The 18,545-nt window shown below is 36.0% G+C and overlaps 1 protein-coding gene across 1 annotated transcript; it reads left to right on the forward strand.

Moving 5' to 3' along the window:
* Positions 1-733: 733 nt before the first annotated feature.
* On the forward strand, positions 734-15,957 carry LOC127879453 (transmembrane protein 243-like). The gene is made up of 4 exons (XM_052426305.1): positions 734-1,140; positions 3,599-3,649; positions 4,366-4,470; positions 14,630-15,957. The coding sequence occupies exons 1-4, from the start codon at positions 1,075-1,077 to the stop codon at positions 14,750-14,752; spliced, it is 345 nt and encodes a 114-aa protein (XP_052282265.1). The 5' UTR covers positions 734-1,074; the 3' UTR covers positions 14,753-15,957.
* The last annotated feature ends 2,588 nt before the right edge of the window (positions 15,958-18,545 follow it).

Here is an 18,545-nt window from a genome sequence, read left to right on the forward strand (position 1 = left end):
ATTTTAATTTAATCCTTTCCTGTTAACACGAGGTATTAAAATGACTATATATAAATACATAAAAAAGGGGTTACTTATATAGCGAGGTTGATTCTAACCTGAACCAATGAGGTGAATTTGAAAACAGTCAACCCACGATTTCTATACGTGCGTTTTTGACCGTTAACACATAGAACGACACGTTTTGTGTAGATCTACTATGATAACTCGTTAGCAGTTGTGCAACGTAAATTTTTAACATACATGTTATTTTCTGTTTAACAACGCCGTGTCTGACTACCCTCGATCTACATGAATAAAATGTTAATTAGTATAGTTACATATAATCTGATTCTAAATGCAGCGATACTAATGAAATGGTATATTTTTCTAAGCGACACAAATTATAAGTTTACTTGTATTTAAACTATTTATTGTTATATACTATTCTTTGATGTTTGCTATGACTTTTCTTTCGCCAAATAAGCAGATCAAACAAGTGTATTTTGTAACTATTTGTATGCCCCCTTCCCCGAGGTGCATATACATAGCTTAGAAATAGGAGAGCTCTTGAGTTGCAAGATCGATCAGTACAGACACATGATGTGAGGGTTATAATTAAACATCAGCATTTAACGTTGTTAATATGAACAACATCGCAGAATTTCGATATCCAGCATTGACGATAATTATCCAGATTAAAAGATTGTTTTTTAACTGGATTTCTTTATTTAGTGTAATGTAGCCTCAATTATAAGGCGTGTGATTTTTTTACTTCCGTGTTGTGTTAGCTGTCAGCTGTCAAAATTTCTTCATAAATAGAACTTTTTTAACATTGTCATGTGATGTTTAAAATATATAATAATTATTTGTAAAAGTCTGTGTGTGACAGTGTGGGTGTGTGACAATATTTACAAATACTAAAGTCTTTATTTGTATATTTCTTCTTACAAAGTTACATACTTCATAAAATCCTTCTTTGTATGAATATTCTTAAAATTAATAGTTTCATGTTATAATATAAGTGTTCAAAATGGACTATCAATAAATATTAAAAAGAAGGAGGAATGTTAAGTGAAATTCCAATCCAGTAAAATGGCAAGCCGACAACAGTATGATGACCCAGCCTCTCAGCCCCTGTTTGGGGAGTCGCATCCTCAGGTTGGTAACATTTTGGTACTTCATAAGTTGATATTGTTGAAGCTCTAGTAAATGTAGTATTAGTAAGTTTATTGTAAAGAAAGGCCTCCGGCCCATAATACAACATTTATACATAATATATATATACAGATAATACAAAGAGTTGTCCATATGTATATATTAACAATGACATTTGAATGGAGAACAAAAACACTATAACTACAAGTATAACTTGTTCCAAGGGCTTTGTCAATTGGCTCGTATTATTTATTATCTATGTTAATGATATTCCGGATATTGCTAAAAGTAACTCATGGATATTCGGTGATGCCACAAAACTCTACTACAATGGATGTCTTGGTCTGAACTAGTTCATGTTAGAGTAAAAGTTGTGTGGCTGGCCGGTTAGCTCAGACAGGAGAGCACTAGCCTTGTTAGCGAGGTGTCCTGGGTTCGAGTTCCAGACAGTTCGCACAATTTTCTCACCCAGTGACATTTTGCACCCAACTTGGGTATGTGATATGCTACCTGGGTATACTCCTACGGAGGCCTATGGTTAAATATATATCATCCTGAATCCCTGTATTCAAGGAAAAATATATATATTCAAGTGTTTGTCACGGTCTGAACTTGTTCACATTAGGGTAAAAGCTGTGTGGCCCCCCGGTTATCTCAGATGCGAGAGCACTTGCCTGTTAGCAAGGTGTCTGGGGTTTGAGTCCCGGACTGGCCGCACAATTTACTCACCCTGTGATGTTTGGCGCCCAACCTGGGTCCGTGACGTTACCTGGGTATACTTCTACGGAGGCCCATGATTAATTATTATCAAGTCGAATCCCTGTATTTGAGGACAAATACATATTCCAGTGGGTGTGTATGTCACGGTCTGAATTTGGTCACGTAAGGGTAGACATTGTGTGGGGGCCTGGTTAGCTGAGAAGCGAAAGCCCTGTTAGCAAGGTGTCCCGGGTTCGAGTCCCCCACTGGCAGCACAATTTTCTCACCTTGAGACATGGAACAAACGGACATACTGCAGAATGATTTAAACGATCTAACTACAATTTATGTAAATGGGCGGATTAATGGGAACTTTCATTTAATAAATGTAAAGTCGTCTATTACGGACATACCAACCCTGAACGGGATTATACAATGAACAACAAGACTAAAGAATCTGTAAAAGTTATTGAATATAAATATTGAAATACTTAATCAAGCAAATCATAACATTAAATCAGTTTGTGATTCTCATGTAGTGCTTCAAAATGCTCTTTATTTAAAATGCTGTTTAAAAAAAAATCAGAGTCATTTAATCAATTATTTTACTTTTCTTCTGAGATATTCACAATGTTTTGTATGTTATGGTGATTGGCCACTTTTAGGAGAATCACTTATTTTGAGCTAACATTAGCACATACTGCTCATGATGAGTTTAATGATACATTTGATCATGCATCAGTGAGTGTTTGAGGTGCACTGTTTGACTTTTGTTCTGAAGACTTGTCCTCTTGAACTGCTTGACATATTGTATCAAAACTTAACTTGAGTGATACTTGGAAGATTATATTTTAAAAATTTTGAAAATTGGGAAATTAATGTTGTTGATTTTATGCTTACACATACTTATAAATTGATAATAAAAATGAGTTTAATATTATATTTTCTAAGGTTCAACTTATACAGCTAGATTTGGTGATAATTTGACATGTTGAGACTTATTAAAAAAAAATATTTTGGAAACCTTCAATTGGAAATTTATAGGTCCCATTTGGGAAAAATATATACTTTTTTTCCTTTTCCATTTCCATTGGGAATGGATCCCCCTACCGGACCCAAATTTGAACGAAAACACACTGAGACCGGAACCATTTGAACAAAAATTCTTAAGTAATATTAATTATTTAATAATAAAGTAGTGTATATGATTGCCCAATCCTCCCAATGTCAATACTTGATTCTTCATAAAAAATAAACATTCTTATCTTAATAAAAACAACAACAACAAAACATAATTTAAATAAAGGAACAGATTAAATGAATCAAACATCAAATATTTACTTAGTTAAAAAAGATAAAGAAATTGTGCATGTTTTCCATGGAAATATTTTATTCTTGCAATCTTAAACCGACATATATAGTATGACCAATGAATGTTCAGGAAAAATAATTAACAATCATTTAATCATGGTACAATCAATCTTATATTGTTCACTCTACTTTATTGTTGTCACAGAATGAATAAAAATCTCAAAAGAGAAAAGTTTTGTAGTTGTTATCATATCTCATTGTTAAAGTAATTTGCTGTGCAAACCAAGGGTTCCAATATATGTTTATGTCTCACCAATGTCACCATAAAAAACTATATCTGCAATACAGTACTGTTTGTTGTAGATTTCTTATTAAAATTAGTTATAGAACAGGATAATTTATTTTGATGTAAAAGTAAGTGAAATATTATTTTTATTTTGTTTTGTTTTAGGATCGAATGTGTAATTTGGTTGTGGCATCACTAACAGGGATTATAGTTGCTGTAAGTACACAATTACTGACAATATCGACAAATATCATTGTGCCTTGTACTGGGAAAACTGGTCTTATAATGCATATTCATTAAGTTTTTCCCCAGATTAGCCTATGCTGTCTGCATGAACTTCCTTTAAACAAAAAAACACCTTAAAAGTAGAAAGTGTCATGGCTGATAGATCTAGTCGGATCTGTGCAGACTGCACAGGCTTAACCGTTTACCACTTAAGTACATATTTTGACACTTAGTACATATTTTGACGCATTTGTAGACCATTAGAAAGTAACATTTAATTAAATACCTTTCTTACTAAATTTAAGTTTGACAGGCTTCAATGAATTCCAACCCTTAGTTTAACTGATGAGCAGCAAACAGCATAAAACCTGAACAGAATGCAAGTTACTCGCAGACTGTTCTGGTTTTATGCTCCTTGCAAAAGCCATTTTCACTCTGCTTCTAAGTGGGAAAGGGTTAACTGGATGGCACTTTACTCACATGCAATAAGCACTTTGTTCCCTGAATGAGGCTCATATTTACTTATTTACAATTATTTGAAATGTAAGGTCTTTAAAAAATACATGAGGACATCTACAAGAAAATCTATTCATTAGAAAGGAACATTAAGGTTAATTGTTTATGTACTAATTTATGGATTGATTTAAGGTTCAAAATTTGAATTTTGCATTGACTGATAACGTTTGTTTATTGATTGATGTTAACAGGTTACTATTGTGAGTGCGTTTGTCTTCCCAAAATGGCCACCGAAGGGTGTCAACATTTTTTTCGCAGTTGTGATGCTGTTTATTGGAGGCTCTCATCTGATGCTGGTAACTATTAGTTTAGTTTAAACCTATTTATTTTAGCTTGATTTCATAGGAAGCCTAAGGCTTATTTGAAACACTCTCGAGTCCGTTTCCTGGGTCTAGAACCAGTACTTGGTGACTAAGGGGGAAATCTAAAGAACGCTCCCACTATGGGGATTGAACCCGTGACCTCCTGATCGTTAGGTGGACACCATATCTTCTAGGCCACTGCGACCTAGTAACTATTGATAGCTGCTTCAGCTAAAATTACATATTGTTACCGTCAGCAACAAAGTAAAGGGGGTATACTGGATTCACCAAGGATGGATGTCCATCTGTCGGTCTATCTGTAGATGCAAACTTGTCTAGTACATGTTAAGTTCTTCTTCTTTTTTAAATGTACAACATTTTAACCAACTTGCATTGTTCCTCATGATAAATAAATTGTGAAGTTGTAAATTGTATTTGGAATATCTGTGCTTGTGTTAATAATGCTCTATTTTCCTTTTTTAATGCAACTTGCTACATCTTACAAAATGAGCATGTACGTCACTGATGTGTACAGCTTAAATGTAGTAAATTGCTTTGAGTTAGTCTGATGTAAGTAGGTTTGGCGTAGTGGTTGGTTGGTCTGAAGACTTAAGTTTTTGGTGTCAAAGGTCAAGGTCATGGACTAGTAACCTGAAATTTGATTTCCCTAGATATCTAGAGAATGCTTTTAACTAGTCTATGATCATTTAAATTGATATGCTGGTTACTTTGGATCAAGAGGAGTAGCCTTTTTTTTTTTTAGGTAAAGGAGTCAGAGAGGTCAAGGTCTCGGGGGTTTGTAAAATTAAAGAATTTAAACACAATATCTTGACAATGATTTGATTTAGGGACATGTTAATAAGTATGCTGATAAGTCTTGAGGGAGGAAACTTCATTAAATACCTATATCCATTTAAAGATCATAGTGCATGCAGGCCTGTAGGCAGGATTTTGAAAAGGGGGGTGCACATTTTCCCTAGAAAATTTTGAAAATGAAACGTAAAATCCTGCATTCTGGTAACTTTTTTCTGTATTTAGAGACTGAAGTTATAGAGCATTTTTGTATGAAATTTCACTTTCATTGACCATACTCAGTGACTGATGGACATGAATATGTTATAACATACATAAATTCCGCACGACCGTTTTTCAATAATCACCTTTTTCGATCAGTCACGGAAATACACTATTTTATACGGTGTTTAACCCGCCACTAGTATGCGCACACACTCTGTTTACATATGCAACAACAAATTTATAGAATGTAAAATCAACAATAAGAACAGTATAAAATATCATTATTTATTGGAATCTTGATAAAATTGGTGTACTGTAAAACCATTAAATTTAGTCGGGTAGGAATTTTCATGGATTTCGTTGGTCCACTGAACCACGAATTCAAGTACCAACGATTATTTATACATTTTTAATCCGAAATCGGACATTTCCGAATGTCAATTCCGACATTTTCTTGTGTTGTCAGTTATCAGAGATATTTGTTTTTGTAATAGTTACTTCACTTCAGTAGGTCACATTACACTATATCTATCAGTTTTTCTTTTTTTATTCATCATCGTTAATGTACGTTTTATTAATCATGGTAAATAAATATAATAAATAGCATTACCAATTGTGGAGAAAAACACATTTCTATTACGTGAAGTCGTAAAATTAACAGTTTGCAGATTTATCATATATGTCAATATGGGCAAGAGACATAACGGTTTCCACACATGTATTTTGGGGACCTCATCACTCAATTGTTTCTACTAGTGGACCGAACGCAGCGATTTTCCTTGTCCAATTGGGAAAAGTACCCGTACCGGTCCGATTGGGAAAAATTGAGTCGTGAAAACCTCAAAATTGGGAAAAATCGAGTCGTGAAATCCTGAAATTGGGAAAATCGCGTCGTGAAGTTTGGGTCTTATTGAATACATCATACAGTTCATACTTAATTGAACATACCCATTTAAATAATCATTTGCAGGCATGCCTTAATGACCATTAAGTTATAAAGTTTATATAAATAACAAAATATTATAAAGAACACACCAAATCAATTACTAGTTGTTTTAATCTCTTTTAAAGCAATGTCTCTCTCTTTCATTTTTGTGAAAATTTCAACAATCTTTGATGTTTGATCATCACTCAGTTGCTTGCATCCCGCCCTGCACAGCATCATTATTGCTGTCAATGTGTCCTGTGATAGATGGTTCCGATTGGTTTTTTGGCATAATATTTGCTATTATGACTCATTTCAAACTACGATAAGGTTACAAACCGACGTAAAACAGTACGCTGGCTGCCTGGCAAAAGAACCGGAAACAGTAACAACTCTATTGATTGAATGCGCTGAATAATAAAACCCGAAATTAATCGAGCGCGTGGTTACACACAACTATACGATTTTCTTTGTTCGCTCGCCGAAAGTTGGTTTTTTACGAAACTTTCTATCGTTTTGAGAAAAAATTCGGACGCTGATTGGGATTTTTCCAGATGCCGATTGGGAATTTGGGAATTTTCGCTCGATTGGGAAAGTACCGTTTTGGGAATTTGGGAATTTTCGTTCGATTGGGAAAGTACCGTTTACCGGTACTTTATAAAGAAGGAGGAAAATCGCTGCGAAGTGAGAAGTGCAAATATTTTCAAAACAACATCGATGGCAATTAGCGAGCAGGGACCCACAAGTGCGCCGCTTTATCACTCTTATCGATAATTATCGGCAAAACTTGCATGCTTCAGTGCACATTAACCTCAAGTCTTGCTGTCAACACAGATTAGCAGATTATGCTTCGTTATTACTCTGGATGTTTGAATAAAAGTTTAATTATTATGACGGTCAGTCTTCCCCGAAAATTTTAAATCCACAAAATTACGTATCAACGAATTAGTTGATTTTCATTCAACCACGAAATTTCGTGTTAAAACCTTAACTCAGAGTTATGGCCCTTTTAAATTTTCCTTTAACTCTACTTATAGTGCAATTCTTTTCCGGGCTATTTCTCAGCAACTAATGACCGGAATTCAATTAAACATTATGGGAAGCTTCACTACCAAGAGGAGATGTGCATATTGTCAGCGGGTTCTGGTCGGATGATTTTTCACAGAGTAATGGCCCTTTGAAATTTTCTATAAAAAAATTCTTGTCCCTCCAACTACTGTGCCCTCAAGTCGTTTCCTTTTATCTGAATATATAGTGCAATATTGTGACAAAAAAACCTTTGGGGAGCATCACCCGTCTCCAATGGTTTCTTACTTTCATGCTATCATGAGGGTACCTTGACTCTCAAGGTCAAATTATTAATTTTTGCATAAATTGGCATAACTTCTTTATTTATGATCAGATTTGATTGATACTTGGACAAAACAACTCTTACCTGACATACCACAATAGACTCCACCCAAACTGTCCAGCCGACGTCCCACCCCAGAATCCCCCCCCCCCAAAGTTATTTTTCTTTTTTTTGAAAGATCATCTAATAAATGACCACACCCTCACACTATACCCCCTCCCCCTAATTATTTTTTTTTGAAACATGGTTAAAAAACACAAATATTTATTTTTATTTTGCTCACCCAAAATGTGTACCCCTAAAGTATCATAGATATTGCTTACCGTATACGTGCGCTTATAAGACGCCCTCGCTTATAAGACGCACCCCGATTTCGGACTTTATAATCGGTGGGTTTAAGACTGACCCGCGTGTAAGACGCGGTCAAATTTTGCCGTTTTCATCGACCGAAAAACAGCAGAATGTTGAAGAAAATCAATAAGAAACACATTGAGAATTTTTCAAACTCGCGCTGCATACAATAAGTAATTCACGCAAGTCCGAAAAATAAAACAATCAAACAACAAAGTAAATAATATTTGTTTATTTCATGATATATAAGTAGGTTTTAATTTATTTTCAAGTATTATTCAAACAGTAATAATAATTATCAAATTAACACAATTTCTAACAATTGCGTATTTAATCAATTTGCCATAACAATTTCAAACATATTACGTTCGTAATTGATCGTATCAGTCATCTTAAAATCCCTCGAAATCCTCATCATCGCTTTCACCTAACAGTCCGTAGAATTCCTCACTAGTGAGAGTGTCATCGTAAACCCAGTCGCCGATATCATCATCATCATCGTCGCAATCACTAACCTTTGCACAGGCCGATACATCCTCAGATTGATCGCGATTTTCCACAAGATCATCAAACAACTCGTCGTCCTGTGTACCATCCATTGAGTTTGAGATCATAAGAGTTACGTTTGCGTTTCATTTTGACGATTCCAGTAGTTGTTATTTGTAAATATAATTGTATTGTTTGACGGGTATTGAAAACTAAGAGGCAGATATAGATTATCTTGATTATGCAAATGTTACGCCCATTGTCATAAGGTAATGCCTACTTTTATAAAATTAGCCAATCGCGTGATAGAGTGAAATCACGGGTCAAAAAGAAAGCCACCTGTGGATAATTGCATGCTGGATAATTGCATGCGGTCGCTCTTTGCTTCCGCTGTCGTGGGTCCCTAATAAATAAGGTGTCATTGGCATAAGGGGGTCGTCTGAATGAACGTGTTTATTTAACAATTGACTATTTTCAGACGATACCCTTATTGCCAATTATGTCTTAATTGACAATTAACAGTGTCGAACAAAGACGATCAGGTGATACAAATTTGTCAAGAAGCACTTGTAATTGCGTGTTTATTTAACAATTAACAGTTTCAAACTGCGAACTGATTTTGCTGTTATTTTAAGCATGTTTGGCATCGTGTCGCTGCTTACACACGTATACTATTATGTCCAATTTATATGACATTTAACGACGTCGCGCGCAGACAATCGGGTGATACAAACTTTTCAAGTATAACCATGGACAATAAAACACCTTACGACCCCAAAATAACAAAATTCAAATAAAAAATAATAGACAACACAATCAATAACGATACATTTTATTTCAAGTAAATCGGTAACTGAACATAGCGTTCCGATACACGGTACAGACTTTAGAGAAAATGCAAATGGCTGCCGCGATGATTCAAAACAATTGACAAGTGTCCAACTTGGCCAGCGTTAAAGCCCAGTAAACTTGATATTTTGATTTTTTTTTACAAGTATCTCGCTTATAAGACGCGACCCCCACTTTAACTTATTAATTTGAGTCTTAAAAATGCGTCTTATAAGCGCATGTATACGGTACATACTTTGAACACTCACAAGCTATCATAAGGGGGCAGTAAAGGACAAGTTGCATAACTCTGGTTGTCATTTTTACGGACTTATGGCCCTTTTTTGACTTAGTAACTTCGAATATATGGTTATTTTTTGTGTTTAGATCCACTTTACTTCTAAAGTATCAAGGCTATTGCTTTCAAACTTCAAATACTTTCATGCTATCATGAGGGTACTGTACCTGGCAAGTTGAATTTTACCTTGACCTTTGAATGACCTTGACTCTCAAGGTCAAATTATTAAATTTTGCTAAAATTGCCATAACTTCTTTATTTATGATTAGATTTGATTGATACTTTGACAAACCAACACTTACCTGACATAACCTAATAGACTCCACCCAAACCATCCCCCATGCCTTCCCCCGAACCCCCCCCCCCAAAAAAGCGTGTTTTTTTTAAAGATCATCTTATAAATGACCAAGACACCCTCACACTATTACCCCCCCAAAAAAAAGATTTTTTTTAAACATGTTTTTTTTTTCCATTTTCTTTTTTCATTTTTGGAAGCTAATGTAATAAATGACCACACCCCAACACTATACACCCTCTCCACTCCACCCCTCCCTCCTTTGTGATATAAATTGAGACATGTTCCTTTACCTTTAAAAAAGAAAAATAGATGAGCGGTCTGCACCCGCAAGGTAGTGCTCTTGTTGTTTTTTGGTAGCTTACATGTGGACATATTTAGGGATTGCATTTTGGGCCTGTGAGATCATGGTCACTCTTAACATTAGAAAAACTGTTGAAACTTAATACTGGATGGAGATTTTTGCTGTTATTTTGTTTGAAGGTAGCATTTGGATCAAGGTGACTGTTTTATGTAAAATAATTTCAGTTTACATTCACTACTACAGCAGGATAATCAACTAAAATGTTGTCAATATGATCATCATATCAGGTTACAGACAGAAAATGTACATTCTACTATCAAAGCAGAGGAATGTTTGAGTTCACTGTCTTTGGACAGCCTTTGTTAACCGATTTATGCCAAGCGTCTAGAAGAAAGGCCTTGGCAAACAGCGTAGACCCAGATGAGATGCCACATGATGCAGCGTCTCATCAGGGTCTGCGGTGTTTGCTTAAAGATATTTCTGTAAGCAATATTCTAAATAAAGAAATAAATATACTAGACCCCCCTAATTTTGGAAATAATTTGATCCAATTAAGAAGGATGGGAGAGTCTACTAGGCATAAATGGGTTAAAATATCACCAACCAATTGCATATATTCACCCCTTCTCTGCATGTCCCTTGGCATACATGTTTTACATCATCTCTCGTTAAATAAGACTGTTCTGATTTTAACTATTTGATGTTAACCTCTCATACATATCATGAACAATTATCATAGGATGCAACATCATAGACATCCATGATCTTTAAGTGTTACATTGTTTACGTTACAAACATAAAAAAAGTAATGTTGGCAACGTAATTTTTCAGCATTCAATACCATCATTTTTAGGGAGGCAGGTTCGGAGAAAACCCAAGCTATTGTCATAGCCAGCTCGTTGATCGCCGTCTGCCGTGCGCCGTAGGCGTCGTGCTAAAACCTTAACATTGGCCATAACTTTTTAAATATTGAAGATAGCACCTTGATATTTGGCATGCATGTGTATCTCATGGAGCTGCACATTTTGAGTGGTAAAATGTGAAGGTGAACTTCATCCTTCAAGGTCTAGGTTGCAAAAAACAAAGTAAAGGGAAGTAATAAGCCCACGTTTATATTTTTGTTAAATAAATCAAAGCAGCGCAGTAGGGGGCGCAGTAGGCGGCATTGTGTTTCTGACAAACACATTGTGGTAAAAGGTCAAGGTCATCCTTTACGGTCTACGGTAAAAAATACAGATTTAAGGGAAGTAATAAGCTTTAAAAATTGAGAAAATTATTCAATATTGAACATAGCCACTTTATATATTTGGCATGCATGTGTATCTCACGGAGCTGCACATTTTGAGTGATGAATCTACAGTCACGGTAGTGGCTTTTTTAGCTCACCTGATAGCCCAAGTGAGCTTTTGTGACCGGTCATTGTCCGTCGTATGTCAGTCCGTCCGTTCGTCCATTAACATTTGCTCGTAAACACTCTAGAGGCCACATTTCTCGTCCCATCTTCATGAAACTTGGTTAGAAGCTTTGTCCGAATGAAATCTCGGCCGAGTTCGAAACTGGGTAGTGCCTGGTCAAAAACTAGGTCAAAAAAAAGAAAAACCTTGTAAACACTGTAGAAGTCACATTTCATGCCCAATCTTCATGTTACTTTGTCAAAATGTTTGTCTTAATGATATCTTGGTTGAGTTCAAAAGTGGTTCCGATCCGTTGAAAAACATGGCCGCCAGTGGACGGGGCAGTTTGCCTTATTTGGCTATAGAGAAACCTCGTAAACACTCTATAAGTCACAATTTTTGCCCAATCATCATAAAAGATGGTCAAACCATTCGTTCAATTGATGTCTCGGACGAGTTCCAAAATGGTCGAGATCGTTGAAAACACATGGCCGCCATTGGGCGGGGCATTTTTCTCTATATGTATATAGTGGCATGCAGTTTTCCCTATTTGGCTATAGAGAAACCTTGTAAACACTCTAGAAGTCACAATTTTTGCCCAATCATCATAAAAGTTGGTCAAAACATTGGTTTTATTGATATCTTGGATGAGTTTGAAAATGCTCAGGATCAGTGAAAAAACATGGCTGCCAGTGGGCGGGGCATTTTTGTCTATATGTATATTGTGAAAACATGTGAGCACAGCAGAAGTCACATTTTTGGCCAAATTTTCATTAAATTTGCTCAGAACATTTGTTTCCTTGATACGAGAGTTGAGTTCAAAAATGGTTCCGGTCAGTTGAATAACATGGCTGCTGGGAGGGGGGCAGTTTTCTCATTATCCCCCCCCCCCCCCTTTCGAAGAAGAGGGGGTATATTGTTTTGCTCATGTCGGTCCGTCCGTCCACCAGATGGTTTCCGGATGATAACTCAAGAGCGCTTATGCCAAGGATCATGAAACTTCATAGGTACATTGATCATGACTCGCAGATGACTCCTATTGATTTTCAGGTCACTAGGTCAAAGGTCAAGGTCACGATGATCCAAAATAGTAAAATGGTTTCCGGATGATAACTGAAGAATACTTATGCCTAGAATCATGAAACTTCATAGATACATTGATCATGACTCGCAGATGACTCCTATTGATTTTCAGGTCACTAGGTCAAAGGTCAAGGTCACGGGGACCCAAAGCAGTAAAATGGTTTCCAGATGATAACTCAAGAACGCTTATGCCTAGGATCATGAAACTTCATAGATACATTGATTATGGATTATGACTCGCAGATAACCCCTATTGATTTTCAGGTCACTAGGTCAAAGGTCAAGGTCACGATGACCCGAAATAGTAAATTGGTTTCCGGATAACTCAAGAACGCTTAGGCCTAGGATCATGAAACTTCATAGGTACATTGATCATAACTCGGAGATGACCCCTATTGATTTTCAGGTCACTAGGTCAAAGGTCAAGGTCACGATCACCCTAAATAGTAAAATGGTTTCCGGATGATAACTCAAGAACGCTTTAGGCCTAGGATCATGAAACTTCATAGGTACATTGATCATGACTCGTAGATGACCCCTAATGATTTTCAGGTCACTAGGTCAAAGGTCACGGTGACCCGAAATAGTAAAATGGTTTCCAGATGATAACTCAAGAGCACTTATGCCTAGGATCATGAAACTTCATAGGTACATTGATCATGACTCGAATATGACCCCTATTGATTTTCAGGTCACTTGGTCAAAGGTGAAGGTCACGGTGACCTGTAATAGTAAAATGGTTTCTGGATGATCACTCAAGAACGCTTATGCCTTGGTTCATGAAACTTTATAGGTATATTGATCATGACTCGCAGATGACCCCTATTGATTATCAGGTCACTAGGTCAAAGGTCAAGGTCACAGTGCCAAAAAACGTATTCACACAATGGCTGTCAAGGTCACGGTGACTCAACTTAGAAAAATTGTTTCCGGATGATAACTCAAGAATGCTTACGCCTAGGATCATGAAACTTCATAGGTACATTGATCATGACTCGCATATGAAATAATGATGAAACTTGACCAGGATGTTTGTCTGGACAATATCTAGGTCAAGTTTGACATTTGGTAAAGATTGAATGAACCGACTTCTCTCAGGTGAGCGAACTAGGGCCATCTTGGCCCTCTTGTAATTATTTGCCACTAAAAATAGAGATTTTTTACAGACAATTGTTTTCAAGGGAAGTAATTTATATAATTATAAATCTCATTTTATATATTTCCTTACCAAGAATTGAAGTTCTTTTCACAGTTACTGTACAGATTTATTATTTTGATTATTAATAACCCAAATGATTGATTTGTCAAAGTTTTTTTTTAATGATATAAATATAATTTCTTTGATGTACATTACATACCTGTGGACTTATGTCCATAGATACATGATCAACTCTGGCTATGATCTCTTTTAAACCACAGGCCTTGGTTTGTCAGTGATGTCCGACATGGTCATAAATGACTGTGAGACCCTCCCCACCCCACCCTCCCTCCCCCCGGTTGGATTGGACAAAATTCAAGGGAAGTAATAACCTTTAAAGGAAGATGATTTCTATACCTGCCAAATGATAAATAGAAATTTTATTTCAATGCGGCGCAGTAGGGGGGGGGGGCATTGTGTTTCTGACAAACACATCTCTTGTTGGGTCACTAGGTCAAAGGTCAAGGTCACTGTGACCTCTAAAAAATAAAAATAAATCTGACAAGCTTTCGCAGCCGAGCGTGGCACCCGTTATGCGGTGCTCTTGTTTAAGGCTTTGTGTTGCATTAAAGTGGTATTAATATATTCACTGCAATTCAAATTTAATGTGCTTCATGTTTCAGATATACTGGTATAGACAAGGAGATTTAGATCCGAAATTCCGTCGCCTGATTTTCTATAATGCATTTACAATGATAATGCTGTGTGTGGTTGGAAACTTGTACCTGCATAACGTCAACACATAGCACATGCTAGAGATGGTCCACTGAGTGGGGGCAGTTGTCACATGCTAGAGATGGTCCACTGAGTGAAAGCATTTGTCAAAACCCAGAGTTGAGCCTCACTCTGTGAAAACTGGGCATATTACATGTGTTTAGTGTCTTCCCTGTTAATCAAGGACCACACTGGGCATATTACAAGTGTTAAGTGTCTTCCCTGTTAATCAAGGACCACACTTTCCGCTGTTATGGGATTTTTCATTGAAAGCTTTGAAATGGGAACAATTCATGTGATTGATGGTGTTAATTTTCTCAATAATAGTGTTTTATAAATGCATTGATGCTTTCATTTTGTAAGCTTGACTTAATGTGACTGAATAGTAGCCATTTACAGACATTGCCAATCAATTATCTTTATTCGACAGCATCACATTAGGCATTTGCTTATTCATTGCTGCATGTACATGTTCAGTTAGACCTTTTAGGGGAAAAACACATTTTTTGGCCTCTTTTACTATGAAAGTTGGCACATATTTATTTACATTTCAATTGTATGCATATAATTATGTGAGCACAATTTGGAAACACAACTAGTGTTACTAGTTCCACACATTCCACAGAATAATTGTAAAAAAATGTTGTTGCAGCAACAATTATTTTTTAAAGATAATTAAGGCAGGATGCCAAGATGATGTTTATGTTAAACGCTAAATGTTGACTACAGTAGTGTCTGATCAACTATAGGCTTAGTAATGGCAATTGTAGATGTGCAACAAAACTGTGTGTGGTCTCTATATAATGTTTTGTTAAATTTAATTGTCTGATTGATGACATTAAGGAGTAACCTTTTTCTGCTATAACACATCTGAATCATTTAGTTTTAGTTTCTTTTGTGTTTCAGTAGTAAATGTATTAACATTCTTGTTATGTATGTATAGAAAATTCTAAAAGACCTTCCATTTGACAGAAGGCTCATTTTGATTAAATAAACTCATTTGAACTATGACATTTGTGAAAATGCTCCATTTTAGTTGGTCCTTAAATGTATTACTTGTAATTTTGTGCCAATTCACATGTTAATTCATGACAACTTTTCTTAGGTCTACATGTTGTACAAATAATAACACTTTTGTAGTGGATAGTGTAAATGACATATGTTGCTTTGTTGTTGAATTATTGTCTCAACTACAGATTTGTTGCTGAAGTTTACAATTTAATGTAGGCAGATACAATCAAAGCGCTGAAGGCACTGAAGATGTTCGCTATTGCATAATTTAACACGCAATTCATTTTTCAAAATCAATCGCAAGTTTGAAATGAACACACGCCATTCAACTTAAAAAAGTGTGTGTCATAGCGCACGGGTCGAGTTTTGTGTGCACTTTTTATCATCCTTATTATTCCATAGAAATAACTAAGACAAAAAAAAAACAGCATGCTTTTTTGGAAGTTCTGAAAGCAAAGAAAGTATGATGAAAATGGTAATGAGAACTTAACTTTTGATTTTTGACACCATATACAAATTCAAAATATACAATAATCTTCGTATCTTGTATATGGAGGAGTAAAAGTATATAAACATTGCTGTTTATGCTTTACTTGTTACCCGAGCAGTTCACACGGTGTCAACAACGCTAACATAAACATAGGTATAGAGCACTAATGCGCTTTTAGGCGAAGCTGTTTCAGTTTTCATCTTAGTGACTTTAACATAACGCCAACAGACACGCATGAAGATTTTCGAATATTTAATAAGCTGATTCGAGATACAACCTCTGAATTTTTGCTACATCACTGCGTATGTGCTCAATTCAAAGGATGTAGCACTGTTCAGTGTAAGAAATTCCGGACTACTCTCTGTATGCTCAAACGACACAAATTGTGGCCCTGTTACAATTAAGCGTTACAATCCATCTCGCAGAATTTCAATTTCGCCTCCAAGATGAGAAAACAATCATTAGCGAAATAGTATAGTGTCACGATAAGAGAAAATCGTTTAATTATCATACCACAATGTTTGCCGTACTTGGTCAGCACGTCTGGAAATCATTCCTTAATGCGTCGATAGGCTGCCATTATTAACAAGTTTGCCATTTTGAATTCAATTTTGTATCAAAAAGCATTGTTTTTAAATGTGGGATTTTCAATTCGCAATGAGATTTGTAATGACCCTCGTCATGCGAAAATGGGTCTTATTCCATATGCGCCCTTCATATAAATAGCCCACTCAGCTATCCCTCCTTCTGGTAAGGAGAAACATAACATATTGAGTGATTTTAAAGCGAACAGCGTCGCCTATGGCCTGACTGCGCAAGAGCACATGTTGGGTTTAACAAACGCTTGCCGAAACGCATAAGACCCATTTTCGCATGACGGCGCTATTGACGTGTGATTTAAATGTGACGAAAGAAAACTGCGTTTAAATCAAATATAAACATACGATATATTTCGATAATGAAGAAAGATACTCATAACAAGGCATATGAAGTGCTCTCCCGTAGTATATTTTTTATTTACTCACACTAATGTGTGGTTTGACAATGCTAACACACATTTCATGCGGTGAATATGCAGCTTACAAGTGAAAAACACAACACAATAGTTTACCTTTTGTTTAATTGTATTCAATTATTTAGAAAAGTAAATTGCTAACTTTATTTCAAAGTCAGCGTATACGCCGACTACATTTTTAAAAGACATGTATTGTTATAAATATATTTAATATAATATATTTAGTTGTTTTCGGTTTAACGATTATAAAGCATTTTCGAGGTTGCCTATAGTATGCCTGAGTAATTGATGAACTCATATCCAACTGTCAATGTATTGAGAACTGTGAATATAAACAAGCTAAACCTTCTACTAAGCTTCTACTATTGCGTTGCTAGCACCCGTAAATACATAGAGAATACTAGGTTAGCGTTGAATACAGAGAAGTTTATGTTGCGAGGCTTAGAACGCCGGAAGCGCGAGCCTTGGCGAGCGCTTTCGGTGTTCGAGCCGAGCAACATAAACTTCTCTGTATTCAACGCTAATCCTAGTATTCTATTTATCCCATTTGATTTTTTCAACGTGACGTTTAACATAAATAGATCTAATAACCTTAACAATAATTTTAATTCCGTCATTAAAGCGCTTAAAATCTAACAAATGTAACCACGCGTAGTGATATACATGTATTTGTTCTGGTACGCGAAATAGTCTTTAAAAAATTCACACACAAACTGTAAAACAAGTAAACATATCACCATATGCCTACATTCAATTTTACGCAGTATGCGAATTTTAACACATTACGACCGCGAAAAGAAGATTTTACTTTACTATAATTTATTTTATTTTCGAAAGAAAATGATCAAAATCCAATATGGCGGCCATTACTCCTGACAAAATGCTGTCGATGTCAACATACATGTACACCATCGACGACCATCGGCTACCATTACTTTAAATGTCGCTTTTTATGATTTTTGACTGGCGCGACTTTGTACAGGTCTGTCAATACTAAATAAACTGTACGCTGAAGTTTCTTTAGCTATCGCTGACCTTGACAATTTTGACGAGTAAACAGACAATTGCAGCGACTGACACTTTATTTGACAAAATATACAGGGCAATACGTTTTCCGACTTCGGACGCCGAATTTCAGGACGCGCAGAACGTGTTTTTTATATAATGTTATGGGTATGCCGTGTGTGATCCGATGCATCAATGGCGCCCATGTTAAAATCATTTCCCCGAGATCAGGGAACGACAAAAGTACAACAAGAGTTCCGCGGTCGGAGATGACCGCATTGAAGCCGGATTTTTGATTTAAATG

The sequence above is a fragment of the Dreissena polymorpha genome, chromosome 1 (genome assembly GCF_020536995.1).
Source record: "Dreissena polymorpha isolate Duluth1 chromosome 1, UMN_Dpol_1.0, whole genome shotgun sequence".
In the NCBI taxonomy this organism is placed as follows: Eukaryota; Metazoa; Mollusca; class Bivalvia; order Myida; family Dreissenidae; genus Dreissena; species Dreissena polymorpha.